The 25,810-nt window shown below is 35.6% G+C and overlaps 1 protein-coding gene across 1 annotated transcript in view; it reads left to right on the forward strand.

Annotated features, from left to right (window-relative positions):
- Positions 1–25,810, forward strand: part of LOC102065012 (uncharacterized) — a 42,391-nt gene that overhangs the window by 1,726 nt on the left and 14,855 nt on the right. The window contains exons 2-8 of the mRNA XM_026798529.2: positions 5,572–5,663; positions 6,672–9,194; positions 11,564–11,746; positions 14,976–15,143; positions 16,792–16,893; positions 19,601–19,711; positions 21,278–21,456. Of these exons, the coding sequence (XP_026654330.1) occupies positions 5,606–5,663; positions 6,672–9,194; positions 11,564–11,746; positions 14,976–15,143; positions 16,792–16,893; positions 19,601–19,711; positions 21,278–21,456 (3,324 nt within the window). The 5' untranslated portion in view covers positions 5,572–5,605. The remainder of the gene's footprint in view (positions 1–5,571; positions 5,664–6,671; positions 9,195–11,563; positions 11,747–14,975; positions 15,144–16,791; positions 16,894–19,600; positions 19,712–21,277; positions 21,457–25,810) is intronic.

The raw sequence follows: 25,810 nt of genomic DNA on the forward strand, positions 1-25,810 counted from the left end.
TACTAGTTTCATTGTCAATTGTTGCATCACATCTGTATGGTATTTCTGATACCTCATTTTTGGTACTGACAAAGCATGAATTCCATAGATAGCGCTCTGAATATCAGAATGACAAACTCACTGACATGAATAGGCTAATCCAGCTCTAAAACAGAAATAGCAGATATCCAACAATGTAAACAGAAATGGAAGTTTATATGATTTTTAAAACACATTTTCAGAGCTTTTGATGAAGGAAAATTATTTTATGCAGTAGAAAAGAGAGGTCCTGCACAGCAAATTCCATTCTCTGTTTATAAATATGTTTTTACTTTTATGATAATAAATACATGAACATCCATTGTAGTGAAGTGTAGAATAATAATTTTTTAGTAATTGTGTTAAAATCATGATGGAATGTTTTATAGACCATTCACAGCACCGAGGCTACCTACTAGTCTGCTGTAGTGTATGGCAGTGCACAGTGCTGCTGCAGAAATCAAGTATCTCCAACATCTAAAATAAATGTTTATTAATACATTTTTTTGTCTTCTGTTGCAAAAGCTCAAAATAATTAACCAAAAAGCAGAATTACTTAATAAGTAGACAGGAGCTTTACAGGACATGAGTTTTACATATGATTTAGCAGGATTAAAAAAAAAAAAAACAACTGACTTCACTTCTCTCTAAAAAGGCAGAAATAGATGTGTATGTACAGCCCATGATTGCTAATCTATATTTCACTGCAACTTTGCTGGTAACTGCATTCTTAGTGCTGAGTTAAAATAGTCTTGAAAACATTTGACTCACTGCAATTGTAGTAGCATTTTGTGAATCCAAAGTGAAGTGCCTGCAGGGAGGCAACTTCAATATATTGTAGAGAATAATATAACTATTAATTCTTTTCAAAAGATTGGTAAAAATCTATTCAACGATTCATTTTGTGTCCATTTCTGCTTGTAGAAAAGTCAAAAATAATGCAAAATCTAATTACATGGGGTTTGGGTTTCCTAAATATGTGGATTTATGACATATGTGATAGTTTAGTTGTTTAGACAGTAACCTTCCATCTGAATCAGAACCGAAGAGATACTGACTGGTATTTGCAATCTTTTTGTGGTCTGAAAAAAAAAGTGCCACTGTAGCAGTGAGGAACAAGTGACATGGACCCCTTTATGCATCAGAAGGAGATCCCTTTATTGTAAAAAAATCACACCCTTTTTATGCCTTTAATCTCTACCTGACATAATTGAAACCAAACTGAGACTTAACAGAAAGAAGGCACCCACTGTCTGCCTCAGCTGCAGTGCTGCTGTCCATGCATCCTATCATCTCATCAGCTTCCTGCCCTTACATGGCCCGTGCATTCCTCCAGCCAATCACACTCTCATTTCTAGCGGACTCTTTCCTCTCTCATAACTGCCTCTCACCTCTCAACCGACTTCCAGCTGTCCATCCTGCAGCTGTGCCTTTCCCATGGGGCCTTCTGATGAGCTTAAGCCTTAGCAGCTTTAATAATCATAACCCCATAATAATATATAACCCCATAAAATATTTTCTTTTTTATTAAGCAACGAAAACATACTAGGAAAAACCTACACAACTCCTAAGACATTAATAACAGGGACAACAATAATAACTATTACAACTTTTCAAAAACTGTAACATAGGCTTATAACATAGTAACTATATATATACATTAATTCAGGATGCTGTGACAGAAGGCCGCACACACCATGATGGAATCCACTGCACATGATGGCCCGTGGAGAGGCAGGCATATCCTCTTCCCCATGTCAGCAAGGCCAGTGGTCCTTTCATTCTGCAGTCAGTAGATCCCTTTACCATCACAGGAGGTTTTAGATGGGCCTTCATGTCAAAAGGGTACTGCCTTTCACATGCAGTTTGTCTCATAGAAATTTAAAAAGTTAAGAACCTACAAGGCTTTAGCTCATGAGGGCACCCCAACTCCCCGCCTCTTTGTTTTTCAAGCAAGGATTTTAAGATTTTTATGGACACCCTCAACAACAGTACAGTTCATGACATAAAATGGTTGATCAGTGGGTCCTAGCAGAGCACTTGTCGTAAATTGAGTTCACTAATCCACGTTTTATTGTGTGTTTCCTTTGGGTGCTCTATTCTCAGAACTAAGTGAATACTGTCATATATCCACTGAGTCCATTTGATTGGAATCTGATTATTTTCAGACATAGAGTTCATGATTTTAATAATTTTACAAAGGGCTATATGGTACTGGTACAGTCCCTGTAAATGGCTGCCTTCTTCCTTTTTTCTAGACATTTTGCAGACATTTTTGAGAAAGCCAGTTTTTTCAGGAAAATACATAGGTGAGACTAAGCAAGTGAAGACAGGATCCATTCCAGCTGAGGCAGAGAGTGAGAAACACTGCTAAGACAGGCATTTTTTACACATTTTATGTATGTTTGACATAAACATTCTTTGACACTAAATGTATTCTACAGTACTTCAGAAATGTGTGTTCGGAAATTATTCAAATAAAATTCTAGTGGAAGCTTGGTAAAGAGAAAAAGGCAAAACTAGAATGTATTTCAATAAGGTGTATTTCAATGAGATAAGTAAAAGGTAAATCAATGATGAACCCTTTTTGCCTACTCTCTGTGGAACTCAAGACTGTCCTATACTACTCGTTCTAATGACATTGTAAATTATATGTGGGGCATCTACCCCAGTGTATAAAATGTAAAGTAGGGAAAATGCCACTGACCACAATCAGTGCAGAAAATAAAAAGAGTAAATCAAGTAGTAAACTTTAGCATTTGCCTAGACATATTTGAGAGTCTCATATGGCTTTGGATAATTCTGTTTAGAGTTTCTATGGTTTTAACTGTGTCAATTACTTCACTGTGAGGCACTGAAACAGGTCACTCAGAGAGGCTGGGGATGCCCCATCTCTGGAGGTGTTCAAGGCCAAACTGGATGGAGCTTTGAGCAGCCTGATCTAGTGGAAGGTATCCCTGTCCATGGTAGCAGTGTTGGGATGAGATGATCTTGAAGTTTCCTTCCAGCATGAGCCATTCTGCGATTGTCTAATTCACACTGGAAAATTCAAACTTCAGTAATTAGAGGAGAGAGACTGGACCACACATAGCTAGTAACTTGCGAAGCAAAGTCAAAGCTATTATTAGTATGGAACACTAGAAGATTGTGAAATACAAAGAGACACAATGGAAATAAATGAGAATTAAATTCAGTGTTACTAAGTTCATCTAAGGAAACAGGGACAAAAATGATTCTGTATCAAAAAGGAGGAAATGTTGAAATGCAGAAGGAAAGAGAAGTAAAATATTCTTCTTTGAGAAAGGCCTGTTTTGGTAGGCTGTGACATCATTGTTCAAAGTCTGTGAGCACTGTAGAATTCAGTAGGGAGGTATACAGTGAGGTACCTCTGAATATAATCATAGCCAAAATCTTCATAGATTTTGGCTATGAATAGAGCATAGGATTCTGAATTATAAGATACTTACAGCCTCAAAGGGTAGTTTATATTGTCCTGAAAAAAAATTATTTTTCAAATTTATTGTGTCATTGCACCATTCTGATTCAGCATTAGCAAATATATTCTCTGTATTTTCCTTTCTTTTTTTACCTTTGTCTTTTCTGACAGTCTCATCCTTATAGGTTCACTGAACATGGTTGTTTAGAAAACAAAAGAACACATGTAGTTTCACATAAAATCTTCACTATATAAACATATAAACATAAATTAAAATAGCTCCTATGTTTTCAAATCTACTTCCAATCGGTTTTTTTAAGGCATTTTTTCCTGCATAACAAGATGAACTCAAAGACATTCGTTACATTGGTTTTGGGTTTTTTTGTTTTAGCTTTCATTTTCTCAGAGTTTGTCATCATCTGCATTAACCTGAAGGAAACAGCATTATAGATGTTATCAACAATGAAAATAAATACGTTCTAAAGAGAGATTTACCTGTATTTATAGTGGGATATAAATATAAATACAAACATTTCTAGATTGATCTTTTACTCAAAATTAGGATGTTGTTATTCTGAGCTAACCCAAGCTGTAATCTATGTAGTAAGAGTTACCTATTATGTAAGAAACTATGTCAATGGACTTTGACTTCCACCCAGGCAAATGCTGAATGCTTCTATTCCCAGTTAAGCTAATTTGTCTCCTGTACATCTAGTGTCCAGCAGTGAACAAAATAGTTCCTAAGGCAAATTCTTACCCTGCAGTCCTCATGCATACAACTAATCCTTGCTCAAGTCAATAGGTCTACTCATGAGTAGGATTCAAATTGATGAGATTCCTAATTCTCTTATCACATCTCAGCCCCAGGACCAATGAGACAAGAATAGACCAAGACAATGTGTGGGTAGAATAAATGAGAAGCAAAGAATGGGTGCCTCTTCTGATATGGTAGGCCTAAGAGTAGAAAGGATAAATTAACATATGGAAATGTAGTATGGGCAGCAAAACTATTTGCATCATGAAGTTGTTTCCAATGTTTTTTTGAAATTTAAGGTATTAACAATTTAACATACTGCAGGTACAATAAAAGTAATATGTAAATAATATAATTAATATCCAAGAGCTGATAGACTAAAAACTCCGAGAAAAAGTACAGATATATCTTCAAACTGAAACTGAGAGTGTAAACATTGCAAAGTGCCTGCTGTAAAATGAGTACACCATTTTCACAGTCTGCCAGTAGTGTCTCCTAAAAAGACAGAGGAGAATTGCCTTCATTTTGCAGCCAGCTAAAGAATGTAAACTGCCATATTCAGTCATTCAAGCATCACACTAACTTAAAATTTTTCAGAAGTAGAAATGACTATGTCTTGAAAAAATTTCATTCCAGTTGTTTGGCTAGCTATGTATTATGGCATACAGTGACATGTAACATGAGTCTTAAAATTTCAGTGTAATTATTTTAAAAGCTTCATCCTTGTAACAAGATTCATATATCCTCATTACTCCAGTAAGTTTATGGCCTTAAAATTTCACTCACGCTCTTCCCCAATGATGTGTTGCATGTTCTGATAAACAAGCATCCAAAGACTATTATGACTAATAACACTTGTAATTAGTTGATTTTTCCCAACAATAACTCTTGATTTCCAAGACCACACCTATGATGTATTAGGTGTTCAAATATTTCAAACTTCAAAGAATCCCTTCTCAAGAGAAAAAAACAATTATTATGAAGTATTTTGTTGCACATATAAACAAGATTGAATTTAAAATGAATGCTTAAAATATTAATCTCTAAAAATCTGAATCAGATAAAATCATAGACTGTAAAAGATCACCCACTGCTCAAAGCTTCCACAGACTTTAAAGGGTATTGGTTCAGGCCCTAAACTGAGATCATGAGATCTTGATTTTAAGATACTATTTTTTAAATCTTCAAAAGTTGTTCCTAAATAAATAAAAGAAGAAATAAATGCATTAGTACCTGCTCTAGAACTTTTCTATCTTTTATTATAACAAATTATAATAAAACAAGTTAGTAAACCTGAGAGTTAAGAGGGCAAAACTCTTCCAGAGAATCTTTCTCATTATCCATTGTTTTCCCTCCCACACAGAAAACTAGAACACAGATGCCCTTGGTTCTTAGAAATGAGTAGAAAGAAAAGAAAAAGCTGCAAGAGCAGAAAGAGCTCAGATTCCAGAGAATGTAAGTTTACAGAAATGTTTTATAAAATAAAATCAACAGAAACATATGTGGCTATTCTTAATTTACTCACCAAGACAGAAATTCTCTTTTGTGCCCAGTCTTTGTCACATTGGAAATATTTACACTTAAGTGTGGTGGATACATACAGGTAACGTATTACATAATGGTGAAGCTAGTTCCTATACTTTAGTTAAGCTGCTATCCTATTTATTTCTGGCAAAAGCTTTCCAAATATATTGTTGTTCAATTGCCTCAAAATGTCACCATTCTTGGTGTAAATCTCAGTGTTGTCTTAGTTTAATAGCTTGTTCTAATCCTGTTTAAGTAGATGTCACTATTAAACTGTTACCTTGTAATGCACATGACCTTTTATTACAAAAACCAAAGGAAGACAGAATTTTATGTCATTGTGTGAATGCCATGAAATCTTGCCTAGTACAGCCAGGAAACACTATTTTATTCTACTTAAATCAGGTAGCTGTGACTCACATCTTCTGTCAATGTGCCACTGACCTGCTGTGTGATTGTATTCATTAATCCCTTTGTTTGCTCATCTGTAAAAGGATTATAAAAGCCAACTTCCATAGAATTTACCCAGATTGCAAGCAAGCAGTGGGAACTCAGTGTGTTCACAGGAACAAAGTAAATATTAGGAGGGGTAATAAAATTTCTAATGTAGCTCTTATTATAAGCAAATAGAGTATCTTATACCCTAACAAAAGCAAAAATTTATTTTTTAAAATTGCAAATATATTGAATTTCTCAGATCAGAGTGAATTAATGTGGCCCATCCTGTTTATCTCATTTCGCATTCCTTATCAGTTAACTATGACAAAACTAGTTAATACTGAAATTGAAAAGCAATAATGTGGAAAATACACTAGATCTTAAAGATAGTGTAGGAATTTTCTATGAAAACTGTCTCAAAGCTAATCACATATTTATAATACTGCTTACCAAATCATGGGAAAATGTTTTTTCTTTTTTTTTTTTTTAACCTTGAATTAGATGCACAGTTGTCACCCATTTGTAAATGCCAGCAAAGTGTAGGAAGCCTTGAAAATAAAGCACATGAGGCTCTGTCTCACTTCACAGAGCCACTGGATGTACAGGGTGCTGAAGAAGATGGAAAAGATCATGAAAACAAGAATCAGAGTAGCTCAGATGCTTCTGAAGATAGAGACCTTGATAATGTATCAGACATTGAAAAAGAAGGGAAGAAGGAAAAAAACTGCACTCCTAAAATGATCTCACCTCAGCAAGATGAAATGCTAGCTACAGTAACTTTTCGTGAGTTAGAGGGGTCATCCAAAGGAAAAATTACACTGTGGGGCAAGCCAGATTCTTCAGACTCATTTAGCTTGGCCACTGGAAAAATTTCTGCAGAAGTAAAATATGGCTCTTTTAATATTGAAATAGAAATTAAGAATATTTCTTTGTTTGATTCTGAAACAAAAGTTGGAGATCAACAAAGGAAGAGTTCAAAGAAAAACAAACGTCATGAAAGACAATGCCAGAAAAGTCAGTGTTCAAAATGTTCAAAGTACGAATGCCCTTTAACTGAACATTCAGCAGAACACAGGGGTAAATATAAGGGATCCTCTCTGCATAAAATTCAAAGTGCCATCAATGAAAGTCCCTCCATGGAAATGAACATTGAAACTAAACACATTCAGGTGGAATATACCAGCAGAAATAAAAATCTGAAGGTTAACATCAAAGCTGGTGAGCAGGCACAGAGCAAACCACTCAACAGGGAACACGAAGATACATACTGGAGTGAAACAGATTATTCTGTTACAGAGGCACTGGGTAACACAGACTGTGAGTCATTGCTTAGCTTTCATGAAAAAGCAGATTATACATTTCCAGATGGATATACACTTCTTCCTCCACCTAAAGAATTTGCTGACTGTGACAAAATGCACCTAGATACAATTGCAGAAGGCATATCTTCATACTCTGTTAATGGCAGAAAGGAATCTGACAGTCTCACTACAGCCTTGAGTATTTGGGGGGAAGAAAATTATTTCTGTAAACTTAACACAGAGGACTATGAAGACCATACCAATGAAAAGGAAGATTTTTCTAAGGATAAAATACTTTTCTCAAAAATAAATAATACTAATTGTCTCGTAGCTATTAATACCTTGCATAATCCAAACAATGGGAAAGAATGCGTTAATAAGAGCAATGTATTACATCAAGAAAGAAATAACTGTGACAAACACAGAGATAGAGGACCCAAAACAGCAAGAAGAAAGTCTTTCCCAGATACTACCCTGGAGGTACCATCACCAGTTCACCCTAGAAGGGATTCTGGCTTTTACTCACTGCCGTCCTTAAATGTATTGCTTAAGGAGACCAAAGCAGATGTCCGTAACAGGAACTCACATATTCCTACGAAATATAAGGAACTTTTTAAGTGTCCTGACTTGACCTCCTCTCTGACAGAGCTTTGCAAGTATCCTGACTTGACCTCCTCACTGAGAAATTTGAGAAGTCTTAAGTCTTCATATCAGTATGCTTTGACATCATTTGATCGTAATATTACCATTTATCCATCTGAGCCTGAAGAAGGTGTCTGTCTAGATGGCACTTGTTTGCTGAAAGACTGTGCAGACTGTGTGGGGCAAGATGAAGAAACAGAAGAAACATTAATGGAGAGTCTTCATTCCAGAGGTACTACACCTGACAAAAGAGAAAATGACCATGAAGAGCCTCTGGGAAACCTATCCATGTGGGAAGAAGACTCGGAGTCTACTGAAGCTTTAGATAAAGAGAAATCAGATTACAGCTCTGTAGAAAAGCATGTTGAATGGCAAAACAAAGCTCACCTGATACAAGCCTCTCCACTTTCTACAAGCCCTTCGGGTGAATTCATTAATGATAAAGGAAGTACTAATTATGCATCTACAGAAAGCATCCCAATACAATGTTCAGTTTTACCATTAAATGTTCACCCACCTTATGCACAGTCTGAGATAACAAATAAAAGGAGAGACTCAGTACTGACTGACCCTCCAGTTATAACCGGAGAAGTAGAAGGAAGGCTTGTCCAAGGCAACACTACATTGACACCTGAATATTTTGGCACTGCAGTGAGGAAAGAACCTAACCTTACCTGCAGTATACAAGAAAAATCCTTGCTGTCATCCTTGTTAGATCACAAAGAGAAAAACATGAATAAAGCATTGGAAAGCCTTTCTGAGGTACAGTACGTATCTGGAGATGTCCTTGTTGAATCTGATTGCTGTAATAATTCAGCACAGATCTTCGTATTATCTACCTCTTCAGTATGCACAGAAAATAAAGAGAATTTTACAGAACATTTAAACATTAAGCAAAGATTGGAGGACTTTTGCAGTAAACAGTCAACTGACAATAGTTTAAGGAGAGAGCCTGGAGTAAATCAACTACCTCTGTTAGTCAAGTCCAACTCTGAAGAAATTGAATCAAATTTTGAAATGAAAGAAGATTATTATGAGACTGCAGATATGTCATCATCAGTAAGACATATTAGTCAGAAAGGTAGGTGTTACAACACTTTTCAAGTTAATATCACTTACACACCTTTTGCATAGGAGCTTTTGTGACATCTGTTTACTTGGTAAATAAATACATATTAAAAGTTTTCAATGATATTGTTATGGTATATGTTTAGCCATGGGGTTATAATATGCAGTTACTCTGCTGAGGATTCTAGGATCCATCTTGCAGAGCCAAAACATTGAAATTTAAAAAAAAACCAAAAAGAATTAATGCAGCTTTGCTCAAGAAGCAGTTTTATTACATTAAATGTCCCTCCTATCCTGTACATCTAGTGAAAGAAGAAAGCACCATTGCTGGAAGTAATAGTAAAAGCAGTTGCTATGTGATATGAGCTCAGAGCGCAAGTCTGTGTTTAAAACCATATAAATCTAGCTTTCAAATCCATGTGATCAGCATGAATACTGAATATATATACTGGCCTAACATTTTCATTGGATGACCATAGGGGATCCTTTAACCTGCTTTTCTCCTCTCTTTTACATGTTTGGAGAAACTGTGTATGGAAAAGGCTTATTTTTAATAGCTAATTTTACAAAATTTCTTGTCTTTCTTTTTTTTATCCATGTATCCATACCCATAACTTGTCTTTTAAAATGAGTGTTTTGAAGTATAAAAATTTTAAGCCATCCTGGGATATTGCACACTACAATGTGAGCCTTTTACATTATGAATATGTACACACATATGTGTGTATGTATTGTTAAAATATCACTCCAAATGCTTTAATTTTATTTTTTATTATTTATCAGGCTATATGCAAATACATCTCAAATTCATCTCTCCAGAAGGCAATGTTTCCAGCAGATTTGGAGGTTAAGAGGTTTATATAATTGAAAAATATACATTTTCTTATGGAAAATGTCTAATATAATCCTAGTTCAAAGAAGCTGAAGTTTTAAAAAATCTTTTCATTCACCATACCTGCAGAAAGACTGGTATGACCTCCGTGGCTGTCTTGTTTAGCATTGGTAATGGAAATTAAAAAAATTACCTGAAGTATTTTATACACTATATAGATATTACTACATAGATTCATATTGCTATATAGACCAGTATCTCAACATAATATCTCAATACCAATATCTTGGTATCAATATGTAAACTAGAGAATTGATGAAATGGAAATCTCTATAGAACAAGGTATAGAATTAAGATACTAAAGGAAACAGTACGCCAAAATCCTTGACTTCTCAGATGTTAGACCTAAATGGTTAAGGACACAGCCCAGAAGTGAAATATAGCTATGTTTTTCTTTTTTTTTCTTTTCTTTTATTCTCTCTTCGCTTTTGCCCTTTGGTAAGAATTATCTACGTGTGTTCTTTCTCAAACCTGTCATCTTGCTTTGGCCCTCTTTTGGTCCAGGGTCATATTTTGATTTATCTTCATTCCCAGCAATGCTGTGGAGGTCCTTCTTTAAATGAATAAATGTGTACATTCAGAATAAATTTTACAGCCTACTTTACCAAGACATTGGGCAGTGTGGGACTTACGGAGTATAGTAATCCAGTGACACTGGAAAGCAAATGTGTCATTTTTCTGCAAAGAATGAGAACTTCTACAACAGAGGAGAAGAGATGCTACTGTGGTAAACAGGATGGGGGAAAGGCAGTCTAGAAGCCTCTAGTGTTCTGGGTACTTCATGAGTGTATCAAAGAGGAAAAGACCCCTGCAAAGGGCACTAGAAGGGCATTGAAAGAGATAGGTTTCCTGAGTCTCAGCAATGGTCTGGAATAGTGCCCTGGAATGGCCTTGCTGAGTTACATGTGATGAACATCTGGCTGAAGCCAGAAAAAGGCTGTGCAGCCATGAGTGTATCTACAGAGTCCTCCAGGGAGCCTGTGGAGGTTGGACTTTCTCTCTATCTGTCCTTGCCAGTGGTTACAGTCACATTTTTAATACAGAATATAAGATTTGTTTTATCATTGTTGTTTTATCTGAAATAATAATGCAACAATTAAGGTTATTCTGCCTTAACTAGAAAGAAGTCTAAACCAGAAAAATCTTCATGCATTTCTCACAAGATTATTAGTATTCAAAAGGAGTTTATATATCTATCTACCTATTGACCGCTTCAGAAATGTATGATATTAAGCAAGACCATGAGCAATCTACAAGTTTCTGCATTAAAATAGTGATGTACTATGCTGTGTAGATATTTAACTAGAGACACTTCTACTCAATTAGTATCAAATGCATATTTTCAGAATATTTTCAGTATTATTTGGTATTTTCATTTATATATTGGTTAGATTATTCTTGGATTTAGAATGTGGAGTTATTACACAGTAAAATTACTTATACAAGTTGTGTCACATATTTCTCATGAACAACATCTGGTTATAACTTAGACTTGAAATCAGAAATGAATAAAACAAGAAAATTGCCTTTGAAGAAAGACGCCAGAGCAAGTGACAGTTCCCAGGAAGATGCAATAGATCAGTGGGCCAGAAGACGGAAACAGTTCAAAGACAGTAAAAAGTGCAGTTCAACTGGAGGAAGCTCCATAAACAGCACAATCACTGAGGGATCAAGTGAGTACTTTAGTATTACACTTGGTATCTTTCCTGTATGTGTAATTGGTAATATGACAGGCTTTTCAGCTAAGGAAATTGATCTCCAGTTTACTATCCAAATGTCTCTGTTAGTCATTATCATAAGTAACATAAAACATCCTTTCTCCTTGGTTAAGCAAACAATCTGACTAAAAAAAAGTTGATTCTACCATGCATGTTCATGGTAGGACATGCTCAAATTATATGCTCAAATAATATTAAGACAAACTTTAGGCACAAATATGTAATTATGTGCCAGCAGGTTTGAGGTTATAACAAAAATCATAATCCTGATATCTACTTATATCAAAGCATGTTGAGCTGGGTGTCTTTCCTCCTCACAAAGGTAACGACCTGCTCCAACTTTAATCTACACTTGTTGCCTAGATTGTTATTCACTGTGACTCATAACTGTCTCTTTAAGAGATCTGTCACCTTGCCACATGCAAATTCATCAGCTTAAACTTCATGGGAAGGAAATTTTAAGATTAACTACTTAGTGAATTTAAATTGCATGCAGATGCAGTCACCAAACAGGGATTGCACAGTCTAGGGAGAACATATGTGGATATGTGGTACTTCTCACTTAACACTGCTTTACCTCCTGTTTTGCTATTTTAGTAATATAAAAAATACTTTGTGGAGATGAAGAAATGTGCACTTCCCTGTGGAAATATTTTGTGCTATGAGTTCTTTTGGTACAGGAAATTTTATTTGTAGGTGTATAGCCTCCTCTTCGAAGAAGGGAAAATATGGACATATAGAAGACTCTGAACTCTGAGTCCTCAGTGCAAGTCCAATAGATGATAAGGTATAAATATGTTCCGTGCCTGTACCAAAGAGGTAAATCCTACATTAATTCCCTTCTTATACATAGATTTCAGTTGGCAGCTGGGTTGCCAAGAGGGACCTGAGATATGTGAACCAGCAGGGAACCCAAGCCTTTTTGAAGTAGTAATTGAAAAGCAAGCAGGATATCCTGAGGTATCTAATATGGTACAGCCACCTCTGTTCAGGTAACTGAGCCACACCCTACAATTTTAATGCCTGTTAACAAAGATGGTGTGTCTAACATTTCACATGGGAATAAAGAGGCTCTTTATTGGTGGCAATTTTCATTGCTTGCCCCTAAAACAGGTTCTATGCCATCATATTAAGACTATTAAGAAAGACATATTAAGAAAGTTACCATGTCAAACCACCTGTGCTCAAAAAAACTTTCCAGAAGCTATACACACCAGGCTAAACTATTCCTTGATTTCAACAGTGATGTCTTAAATAAAAAGTTGGACCATAAATTTTACTAAGTTAGGCATGTGTTGGTTTCATAAAGGAAGCATATGTATATCTTTTTTAACATATCAAACAAGTCAAAAAAGAGCAAGTTGAAAGAGCTAAAATTTCTTTCCTTGAGACAAAGTTTTGGGTAGCACATGGCATATACCCAGAGTGGTCTCCAGAACAGGTGACTGGGCAGACGATTTTGTCAGATTCTCACATCTAATCTTTTTGGATAGTATGCACAGGCCTGAGACTTCTGTCCCTTTTGGTTTGGTAGCTTGACTTACCCTCTGTTGGCAGACAACTCTGATTGACGTATGGAAGCATCAGCTCCTTACATTCTTACTTCCAGCATCTGGGAATAATTTAAATGTGCTTGTTTGTGATTCTCCAGTTTGACATCTGTTCCAAAAACTCAAGGATAAGAGAAAGGAAATGTTTTGGCATAATTCCATGGCAGTGTCAGCATGGCAGTGTATATAGTTTTGCCTATTTGTCACATTTTAATCTACTCTAACTCTACTCAAATTACAAAAATTTAGCATTAAACTGGCAAAATACTGTGCTGTACTGGGTTGTTTGGTGCTAGTCTAGGTTTTAACTTAAGCATTCGAGGAAAAATGAGCTTTAAACATATCAGCATAGTAATATTTATTTATTTATCTATTTGCTAGTAACTTCTTAAACAGTTAAGCATGTAATCTCATACTTTCTGCATAAGGGAGGAGCCAGTGGACCTGGAGTATTTGTCTAGATAGACACAACTGAGCACATTTTCTAAGAGAAGAAAGGACTGCCACTTAGATGTATTCAGGGAGTGACTTCCTGAACAAATATAACTTTAAATAAAGGTATATTTGTATCTTCTCTGTTTTTATCCTGGTAATCATTTTACATCAAACACAGGATAAACAAAACAAACAGATCCTTCCTCCAGCTGCATTAAATCTAGCTGCATTATACCAGGCATTTCATAGTGAAATGTATGTGATGTTTTTTTCCTCTCTGAAAATTTATATTTTTAGTCTATCTGTTAGCACAGCATCTGATTATGTATACTTATATATGACTTTCACCATCCAGTCATAACTTTGAAGTTCCAGCTCCTGGCCTGCTTGGGATGTTGTTGGACTATTTATTTACATTCAGCTTGCTGTTGTTAACCTGTCACAGCCAGCTGCCTGACATCCTGTTGCCTTGAGAGTCTCAACTTTAGCAGAGAATTAGAGCTCTCCTCCATTTCTATGTGAGTTCTCCTCCATTTCCATGTGAACTCATTACAAGATATTGGGAATGTAAATTATTATAAAGTAGGACTCTGAAAATTCTCAGGATAACACATCACACACATATTCAACAGCCAATGAAGGAACTAGCCAGGAGTTCTATGGTAAAAGACAAAAGAAAAAAAAAACCCACCAAACCATTGTTTCCTCACCTCCTTTTTAAAAAAATTTCATGCCTGGAAGAGCTAAGATTAAGAAAACAGAAAATATGGTAATCAATGCCCCTGTCATGGAAAATACTTTTCAGCTTCTCTTTTGTCTTCTGATATGAATTGAACTCATGCTAAATTTCTAGAAGATTTTTTTGATTTCCTAATCAAATGGGTCACATTAGATAGCTTAAGAACTAGCTAAAGCCAGATTTGTCCTAGAGTTGCAGCTCCCGTTTTGACCACTTGCGTTAAGACTTCACTTCTTACTCAAGTCCAACTGCATTAGCTTCCAGTATTGTGATCTTAGATTTGGAAATCCTTGCAGACTTCTCCTTTAACAGCGACAGAATTGAGGACTTCAGTACAAACATTACAAACAGTTAATTAAGAAGTTTGTGGCACTTCTTGCATGCTGAGTGGCTGAGGTCTCTTATTCTTCATACATTTTCCCTCCTGACATAACTTTTACTTTTTTTATCACCATGACAGTAAATTCAGAGGATGCTCGATCAGTAGATCTGGGACTATATTCTGAAAATGAGGACAGAGGTTTTTATACAGAAAATTTTCATTCTGCTTCCTGGGTTTTCAGAGGAGATGATGTCTCTCCAGATAACAGTCCTAGATGTCTCAGCAAAAGACCTAGACCAGTGGCAAGTAAGTTGGCTAGAGCAACAGGTAATAAATGTCATAAAAATTTATTCATTTTGGGCACTCTGAAGATTTCAGGGGAATGACATTTTGGAGTAGGTGCTGGTCTTATGCTAAAGAAAGGAAAGGGAGCAACCCAAGAATCTAAAAAGCTTATTTAAAAAAGAAATAATTCTTGTTTAGCTATTATCTTGCAAAATATCATCATTACTTGATAAACTGGTTAAAGTGCATAACTGATCTTTATGAGGTAAGGGTAGAGGCAATGTAATTCCATGACTTCTTCAAGCTTGCCAAAATCTTAGAGATATTTATGGTCATAAAGTATTACAATGGACATAAAATCTGATTTACATCAAACTTTCAGGCATAGTTGATCTAGAAAGAAAATAATCATTTGCTAGGAGTATGGAAGATTTTTCTATTTGTAGTTTAAATCTGTGCAAACAGATCTAGTGAACAACTATTTCTTTGGGAGGGGAGATTTTCCTTCACTTCTCAAATGTTAAGTTACTCAAAAGTAACAACAGTTCAAAGAACTATCACAAGCTGAAACACCCCTATAGCTTTCCAGAAATTTGTCCTTCGTTGGAGCTCATAAATAATTCAGAATATGAGGGAAAAAAAATGTCCACTATAAATCTTCTGATATGAAAAATTTCCCTTAACACAGGTGAGAATATTCTGGAAAACCATTTTGGTTGCTTCTTCTCCCAGGAGAGAGCTCATCAGAACTTCAGCATGATTGTTGAAGTCTATATTGAAGTATCTATTTTGGACAGATAACATTGATGTCATGCATATCAATTGGCCTGATATTAAAGTAATCTTGAAAGCAATTTCTGTCTTCTGAATAGTACACAATTTGACGACAAAACAGCTGTCATAAATTACTATTGAATTGGCCTCCATTAAGAAAAAATACATAGTAAGGTAGTCAAATGATCAAAACCAGAGACTCCAAGAAATCAAATTTACATTGAAATAATTCCTAAGTATATTTGCTAAAGAACCAGGCCATTTAAATCAGAATAATAATACTAATAGACCCTGAGAAAAAGATGGAAGTAAGCAATTGGACCCTGATCTTCCTTTTTACAGAAGTTTATCCCTTTAAGTGTTAAATTCTGATGAGTTGAAAGATATTTCAGCTCCCCTTGGCAGCAGATGACACTGTGGCTGGGGAGGTTGAACTACAGGACTGGAAGGTATTCTGAGAGTGTGGAGTGGATGGATAAACAAAAGGAGAAGAAACAACTACCCAAAAGATAGATGCCTTATGAAATATAAAAACAATGAAACTACAAGCCACAAATTTAAATTCATTTGAGAAATTAGAGTGTATTTTGTGTTTGCAGCATAGAAGTTTGACATAGAGGGCATGAGTGTTTTTCTCTCCCAAAACACCATCAGTAGAGTGGAATACCTGAATACTTCAGCCTACATTACAAAGTGCAAGCATTTAATTTAAATTGCTGTCTGCCTATGCCCTAGCATGAATGATACTTGATTTGTTGCAGTCTGAGGTAGCGAAAGCACCCCAACTATTTGTAAAATCAGTAATGCTCAGTACCTACAAAAACTTTTAAAAACAGACTGCTGCTTATTAAATTGAATGCTTAAAGAAAAAAGGTATCTTTCTTCCTATTTCCAGTTCGAGAAAGAACAGTGAAGATTGCAAAAGGAACTGGCAATTACCCTTGGGGTTTCAGGATCCAGTTCTCAAAGCCTATCCTTGTGACTGAAGTCGACACAAGTAAGTTGTGTTCGTACTGGTTAATTTCGCCTGTGGAAATATATAAAAAGTAAATACATACTATTATATGCACTGATATAATGATATGATATGATATGATATGATATGATATGATATGATATGATATGATATATATCTATATGATCTACATAGTATAGAACATCTGTGTTATATTAATTTATAATATTGATATACACAATAATTTCCTTAATTAGTAGGTGCAAGGTGTTTGAGAGCAAGAACTGCTAATGAGCAATTGTCTTAGAGTCCCTCTGTCCCTAGCAGTAAATCAGACTCCACTGCCCTGTCTTCTTCCATGTCAGTTCATACCTTGTGCAAGTGCCTGCATTTTGCTTCTCTCAAGATGTAAAGTCTAAAACTTTTTTGGGCTGACATCAATGAATGACAATAGGCCATTAAAAATTAAAATGATGATGCAGTGATCCTTCTAATGTTTCCAAAAATGTTATTGGCTAGGGACACTTCTTCTTGGATCAATCAAGCCATCTGTCAGTCTTGACAGGTGGACTGTTAACTTCTTCTGGTAATTATGATGATTGTAAGAAACCCCAAAAGAAGCTCCAAAACCCAAGTGAGTGAGCAAAGAATGGCAGATGATTTTCAGCGAAGATGAAATGTAAGGATGGTGCTTCTAGAGAAGAATGAGCTAGCTGTACCATGCCTTAATAATGGTGTTGGCACTTTTGCTCAGGAATGAGATCTTGGGAGTCACCACTGAAAAGTGTCTGAAATCATTGGCTCTGTGCATAATGTCAACTTAGAAATCTGGCTAAAAGCTGACTCAGTCAGTAACAGCAGAGAGAATGAGACACAGGCAGTCTGTCATTTTACTGCTGCCTAAGACCTTGGCTCATCCAAATCAAGAGTACTCCTTGCTCTACTGCTCTGCATCTCAGGACAGGCACAGTAGAATTTGGAAAAGAGCAGAAGGTACAGGAGACTATGATAGATTCCTACTAGAGATAGATTCTTACTAAAAATAGCAGATACTAGGCAAAATGTCATCCCGTACAGAGAAAGCTAGTGCATGCCTTCAGGAATGGCATCTGAGAATAGCTCTGTCACTATTACCAGTCTTACGTATTAGATTGTCCATCATCCTGACAACACTGAGAAAGCCTGTGAATTCAGGAGCATGTGAATTCATAAATTCTTTACCTAAGTACAAATAAAATCATATATCATGCATACAATAGCTCTGACACTTACCAATTTATCGCTACTAGTTAAAATTAAGTATAGCAACTCACATTTTATATCACTCTTTGATTTGTATGTTGTTTTCAAACACAGTAGCTTTAAAACAGTGACAACATTAAAAAATAAGGTTTTTCAGACAAGCTTGTAGTAAAATTATGTTTTCTCAAAATATAACTCATTTCATTAGGAAGAAATTCTTCCCTGTGAGAGTGGTGAGGCACATCACATCTTGTCCAGAGAGGCTGTGGATGCCCCATCCCTTCAAATTTTCATAATATTTTTATAATCCAGTTATGGTCATAAATTCTGGTATGGCATGCTCAAGGCCAGCCCAACCCAAAATGTTCTGACATTAACAAATTATTTTTAATACACATGCGGTGGACTGGGGCTTTATTGTGCCTGATTATTATTAAGCTTTTACTAATCTTATCCCTACAATTTCTAAACATTCTCAGAAATACACTGAAGGATCACATTTACTGCATCATAGGGAGCAAAATCTTAAAAAGCATACAGTAAATGTTAAGGACATGAAATAATATTTTCCAAAACTATTATTTTACAGTACATTCAGAATAGTTATTTATAAATGAGAAGATAAATACTGTATTTGAGAAATTTGTAACTGGGATTTAAGTAACTGTGTTGGTGCCCATGAATAGAGTATATTTATCACCTCCCTAGTTTATTTCCATTCCTGGCTAGCATGTTTCTGAGCAGTGTTTTATTAGGAATGCATGTGCTTTGCAATGGTTAACAAATAAACAAAAGGTGATGCATTAAAAATCTGATTCAGTTCTTCCTTCACTAGGACCTTTTTAACTTACCATGTAATTTGTTCCTAAAGCCAAAAATTCTCAAAATGCTATATCCAAATTCTATTAACCAGCAAAGATAAATATCAACACAGAAGGTACTCTTTTGGGGTTAAATTCAAAGTTTATCAGAATAATAGATAATTTTTTTCTAGTGACTCTACTGAGCTTTGCATCACATCTTTCTTTGCATTTCAGGCCAAAAACTCTCAGATACTGAAATGTCTATTTGAATCCTAAAGCATTTAAATCCTAATGTCATTTTAAATGGAATTTCTCCATTGCCAGTGATTATCTAGGGTTGCATCCATATCCAAATCCTGAAGCTTCATTAACAGATGAGTAACTGGTTGGTCAGTAAAACTTGTTTCACCTCCAAGTTGACATCATGAAGGCCCTAAAACATAATCCTTGATTGGTTGAACAGATACTTGTTTTGCTAAAGAAGTGTGATCATATAGTCACACTTGATATCTTAGCACTAAATAAATTTTTGTGGTTTTTTGTTTTGGTGGTTTTCTTTTGTTTGTTTTTGGTTTCGTTTCTTTCTCTTCCTCTCTCTTTTTCTGTTTTTTTTTTTTTATTTTTCTCTTTCTTTTCTCTTTTTCTCTTTTTCTTATTCTCTTTTTCTTTTTCTCTTTTCTCTTTTGTTTTTCTTTTTCTTCCAGATAGTGCAGCTGAAGAAGCAGGGCTTCAAGTTGGGGATATTCTGATAGCAGTAAATGGAACTGATGTCACCAGCATGCCACATTCAGAAGCTGCAAATCTGGCAAGGAAAGGTAATTCTGAATCACAATAAATTAAATGAATGGGTCAGGTTTTCTGTTGAATGCTTCAAGTGCATCCAGAGAAATGGGGTGATATGTGCAACAGAAATCTCAATTAATAGTTTAGTCCCTTACCATTTCATACAGTGGTATTGCTGAGGTATTGCTTTTTTATCTAGACCTTGTTTTTTAGACACTTTAGAAAATTAGTCCCCAAAGAGCATGTAACTGTAATGGTTTTGGCTCTCTTACAAAGAAAGTGACTCAGAAAGCCCTTAAAGTGACTAGAGTGACACAAATGCCTTATTTATGCCTTATACTTCCTCAGGGACAGACTTCACATCTTTCTGTTTCTCTGTTGCCAAGATCTGAAGTCTAGTCAGGAGATAAGAGCGTTCATTTCATGAGGCATTCTTTTGTACCACCACAGAGACAGTCAGGGATATTAGTCCAGTATATCCTTCCCAGAATTGTGATGACTAAAACCCAGAGATAGCCATGTTTACATGCGGAAAATTAGTTTACTGCTATTCCCGTATTTATCCCAGATAAATTTTTGACAAAGGATCATGAGAAATTCAATAAATTAAAATACTTTTACAAGGCAATGACAAATTTGACTTGACACATACTGTATAATTTAATTACAGAACTGCCATTCACACTATTTAAGAGAATGTTGAGTGTTTTAGCAGAAAAATCTGTGATTACTGGTATTTTCAAGTCCTCAGAGAACACCCCCTGGATTGAATCTTGGCACACCAACAACATTCCCAAAGTCAAGTGTCCAGCAAATGTTTTGAAGATGAAATTGTGTCCCAGTCACATTTTTCAATCTTCCTTCAGGCATTACCACTTGCTCTTTAGTGTTGAAGCAATCCGAATTTCTGGCCTTTAGGGTCAAAATCATAGATATATTGATACTGTCATCCAATATTGTGATGTTGCATCTCATTGATGATGTAGATAACATTTTTTCTTTAATCTTGCAACCCATAATCTCTTCTGAGTCCTTACATTTTGCAAATGATAACTAGATGCTTTAGCACAGGTTTGCTTCCAGCAGCCATCTTCCTCAGTGAGGGGCAAAGAAAAAGTTACCATAGTCCAAGGCATGGAAAATGAAGAATTCTCAAGAGCATATGTAAAATGACAGAGACTGAAGGTGCCCCTAAGAGCATTTTTAGCAATTTTTCGTTAAACCTCAATTTATGTACACCCTTTTGAGCAATGAAATTACTCAAGTTACTTCTCCTAACTGATAAAATAGACAAGCACCAAAGATGCTGCTGGCAGAAATAGGTCACAAAATTTTTTTTAGACATGTCTTCAGATAGCTGGCTCAGTTCTCAACACAAAATTAGTTCCATTGCTGAATTTGTGTTAAAAGAAGGCCAAATATCACTTGATTTAATATGCTTCATCAGCTGCTCTGCTTCTTTTTACTTCTAGAAGCTACACTGGGAAGACATGGGTGTGGTATAGAACACCGCCTTCCTTCTCCCTGACCTATATGGGTATTCAGAAATACTGACACATCTATAGTTTTGACTTATGTTTTCACATGTAATATTTTAGGTCCTGATATCCTGACAATGATAGTGGGATCAGACATCAGCCGTTACCCCAACACCCCCAAACCTACCTGCCGAGGATATCTGCACAAACGAACACAATCAGCAATACTGAAGGGCTGGAGAAAGAGGTGGTTTGTGCTGAAACATAATGGTTACCTACACTATTACAAACACAAGAAGGTAAGGAGACTGGCTGGTGAGAAGTCAGAATTCAGGAGTGTGTCCTGAATTATGGAGTGTAGGAGTTCTGTACTCAAATTTGCAGATCATTATATTGACTTATGGTATTTGCAGCATAACATCAATGATATAGGGTTTTGCATTAAGTGTGCAAAGGAGGCTTGTTGAATGTTCTTCTATAGTTCTCTATGTACCTTAAATTTCCAGCAGAATAGCTGGTAGTCTTGTTTCTCTGCATCTGTCATGGTAGACATATGAGCCATAAAATCAGGAATATGCTGCAGAACCACTGGGTAAGCAACAAAACAGTCTGGTGAGTGCTTTATTTCAGCACTAGCTATTCTGGTGTCAAAACAAAAGCAAGTAAAAAACTTCATATAAAAAGATGCAAACATGTAGGAAACATTCTTTTGAAGAGATTTCATTTTATCATAACCAGATCCATCATCAAACTCTTGAAATGTAAAAATTGCATATCTAGTTATACTTTTAAACACTTTCCAGTTTTTGATCAATTAAATATTACAGAGTGTTAGATAAATTGGAGTGAGGATTAGAAGGTGCCTCATAAGCTTACATTCTCTAAGATTTAATTACATTTTCACTTCTTCCTTTCAACTAGTAGGCTTCTTTTAATTCATTTGTTCCTCAACTACCTTATTATTGCACTAAGAAAATAAATATTTCAATCATGCAAACTATGTGCATTTGCTTTTTCTTAAAAAGAGTAAATACAAGTAAATACTGCTTATTTTCTTGCATTATCCTTGCATTATCCATAAGTGCCCTTCAATTGCTTTTTAAATGATTTCATGCTGGTTTTTTGCTCTCTGTCCCTGGACTCCAAAGAATACATTTCAGAATACTGAAATATTGAGGTGTTATTTTAGCAGATGAAAACACAAGGATTTTCTTTACTGCCTTATGTGTTTACAGAGTACTCTGAAGAATCATTTAGTAAGAGAGAGAGGGAGCAAGATACTTAAAACAAATACAGTTCTTCACTACTGAGAGAACCTAATGCTCAAATGAAATAAGAGGGATCTCAAGTGTACTCAATGGCACTTTTTTCTTTTGGTACGATTTCTCTCAGGATGTTAAAAGAGGAATGCTCATCCCACTTTTTTTTCTACAGGAATTACAAATAATATTTTTCTTTTAACACAACTTTTTATTTTTTATGCCAGCTGCATGATTAAATTGGCAATATTATGTTCCTGATCTTGCCTCATTCTGGAGGAAAAAAATTTTCACTTACTGTATCTAGGAAGTTCTTTGAAATAGTTCATTAAAGGCAAGAATAATTCAGGAATTTTAAAAAAACTTCAGGAAAAGCTGTCACTATCCAGCAAAATGGCCAGGATAATCAATTTACTCATCTTCATTCTGTTGTTAAGAACATCAGCTTACATTCGTGTATTTCCAGTGACTCCAGCAAGGCCATGCCTGGTTTCCAGTTGTGTAAGAAGACAACTTTTATTTAAGCCTGAAATGCAGCATATAATGTTTTGTAGTGGAGAAAGGAGAGGGCGATTCATCTCTGCTTCAGTCCATATTGAAAAACACGGGGAGCTAGATTTCCTCATCATTGTAATTTACAAGCAGATATTATCCATCTTGAATTTTTCTCTTCCCACCTACCTTAAAAAGAAGATTCCTAGAGTTTTTTACATTTGACTCTCCCATGTAATTGCTGCTCTTTTTGAGTCATCTCTAGCCATTCACACAGTGGTGAAGTGATAGCTGTTGGAAAATATTCAGTCATTTCCCATGCAAAGTTACTTTCTTTCCCCTCAAAAAGATGCTGCCAACAGAAATCCTTGACTCTACAATCCATATCATTAGCTAAAACATTTTTTTCACTTCAGTGGTTGTAGCTGTGTTTGCCACCTCAGAGCAGAGATATTTTTGTGTTAGAACCTTGGTTTTGGTAAATTACTGAGATCAGCAGAAATAAATTATTTGTAATACTTTTGCCTATACTTGGCAGCCATGGAGTTCCTCTATATGTTCTACAGGTCTGATCCCCTTTTGTCCAGAACACTGGATCTTCTCAAACATGCTAAATCCTTATTTTTCAACATGCCCAGTTTTTCTCTAAAAGGAAAGATGTCTGGAAATTATGAGGAGACAAATATGAACGTACACTTAAATCCTTCCCTAAGGCAAGTATAAGGAGACAAGTTTCTTGTGCTTGAACTTAACACATTTTTTCAGGGAAAGCTGAAAACACAGTCACACACTGATCCTTTCTTTACAGATAAATTAAAATGGTGCTTTTAAAGGAGCAACGTTTACTCTAAAAGTACCATTTGCTGCTCATCACAGTAAAGGGGCTGCAAAGTAACCACAAAATGTTTCTAGTGAAGTATAGAACAAATAGGTCTTAATCAGCTTTACATGAGACCAGTAAGATAGAAAAAACAATCTACCTCACAGCAGCAGAGCATCACTTCAACCTGTTAAATCTCTAAACTGTCATCAGCAAGTCACTTTTAGAACATAACAGCTAACTTGCAAGCCTTAAAATTGGTTGCAGTCTTCAGGATTAAAAAAATACTGGTCTTGTGACTTCATTAAAGAAAAGGAATCTAATTTCCAGGACCCAGGAACAAATGGGGCATTAAGGGGTTTAAAGACTGTGGAGCCTGCATTCATTTATCATGGTAAAATACCTGCTAGACTGCGAACAGTGTTTGAGGCTTAATAGGAAAACACAAGGATTAAGAAGGCATTATAGTCAAAAATTAGTTTCCTAAAATTCCTCATTACAAATATCCACCATGTAAGATGTTCAACAAATTTAATACTGGCTTTTACAATACCACTAAGTGAGGGTGCCAGTAAAAGCCAGAATTTCCTAAAAAATATTTATAACAAGCTCCTATCAGGTTTTTATCTTGCAGTGTTTCTAGGAATTGTTTTCAGCCCTTTGGACATAAGTAGATCCTGGTAAAGAGGATAGCAAGACAGATAACTAATTTAGCTCCTGAAAGGTAATGAAATAAATATCATTGTGGTTATCGTCTAGGAGAAACTCTAAAGAGGCCTGTCTCCAACAGGAAAGAGTTATTAATGTATCTCCTTTCCAGAGATACATTACAGATCCTGACTTCCTTTCCAGATGTCAGAGATTGATTAATTCTAGTCAAACCAGTTCTATCAGGTCCTTGTATTACTTTTGTAATTTATTCCATTTCACTGTACAATTCCCTCAGCTAAGAATGATGTAGAACTGTAGTAGTTAGAAATAAAGATGTAAAGAGTATGGGTTTGTTGCCAGCATTTTGTATGGACTCCAAGCAGGAAAGTCAAAACAAGAAGCTGTGATAGCAAGGAAGTAGGAGCAGTTACGTTGGAAGGAATAGTCAAGTTGGAAACTATTGCCCTGATAATAGAAAACAGCATGCTTTAGAGATTCAGCTGTAGTGAGAGACTGAACTGTGAATAAAGTGAAAATTGACTTTCCTGTGTAGCCCCAAGTCTCAGAGAAATGGCCTTCATGACAGTTCATGCTGGTAATGCTCTGAAACATGTTATAAGAAAACTACAACATACAGTCTTGAAAAGCACTCCTCCAGTGGCAGCATTGAAGGACAGGAATGTGCTTTTTTGTAATCATATATAATAATGTCAATTTTAAAAAGATAATTATGATTTGCATTTCTTAAGCTCCTGTCGAAGGAAGGGGACCAGGACACCATTTGGTTCATCACAGGCCCTCAGGTTCGGTCCGGTCCCGGTCCCTCAGGTCCTTCTGGTCCAGTTTATTGAAGAAAGTATCAGACACTTATACAGCGAGCCATAAGCTTATGAATATTCTGTAAGCCAAGCAATCTATTGGTTAAACTATACCATGAACTCTTCCTCATTCCTTAGGGGTTACATCTCTCTTTTCTCATGTCTCTTTCACTGTTTGTTATTATACTACAGCTAGGCCCAAGGACACGCTATCTTACAGGTGCAGGACTTGGAATTAGCCACGATTTTGTACTTTTCCATTCTCTAGCAGCTAAATTCCCAACATCTCCCCTGTTTTTATTTTTTTTAAAAAAAGTTCTATGGGCTAACTGTGTTACACTTTTTGCACGACAAAAATAGGCAATTTTAACAACTAAACAGTATTTTTATTTAACAAGGTTTTTTTTTAAATAAAAAATTTAAGCCAGGAAAACAAATTAAAAAGGCTATCACTAATTATAAGACATTATATAACAAATACAAAAAAGAATTCTATGTGTTACAAAACTTAAACAAAACTTACGTGTGTTAATATAACTCACAAAAATAAGCTAAAAAAAGTTTGTTTTTTATTCTTAAACAGCAAATGTATTTTAAACAAAAACAGTTTTAC

This window comes from Zonotrichia albicollis, chromosome Z, assembly GCF_047830755.1.
Source record: "Zonotrichia albicollis isolate bZonAlb1 chromosome Z, bZonAlb1.hap1, whole genome shotgun sequence".
NCBI classification, from domain to species: Eukaryota; Metazoa; Chordata; class Aves; order Passeriformes; family Passerellidae; genus Zonotrichia; species Zonotrichia albicollis.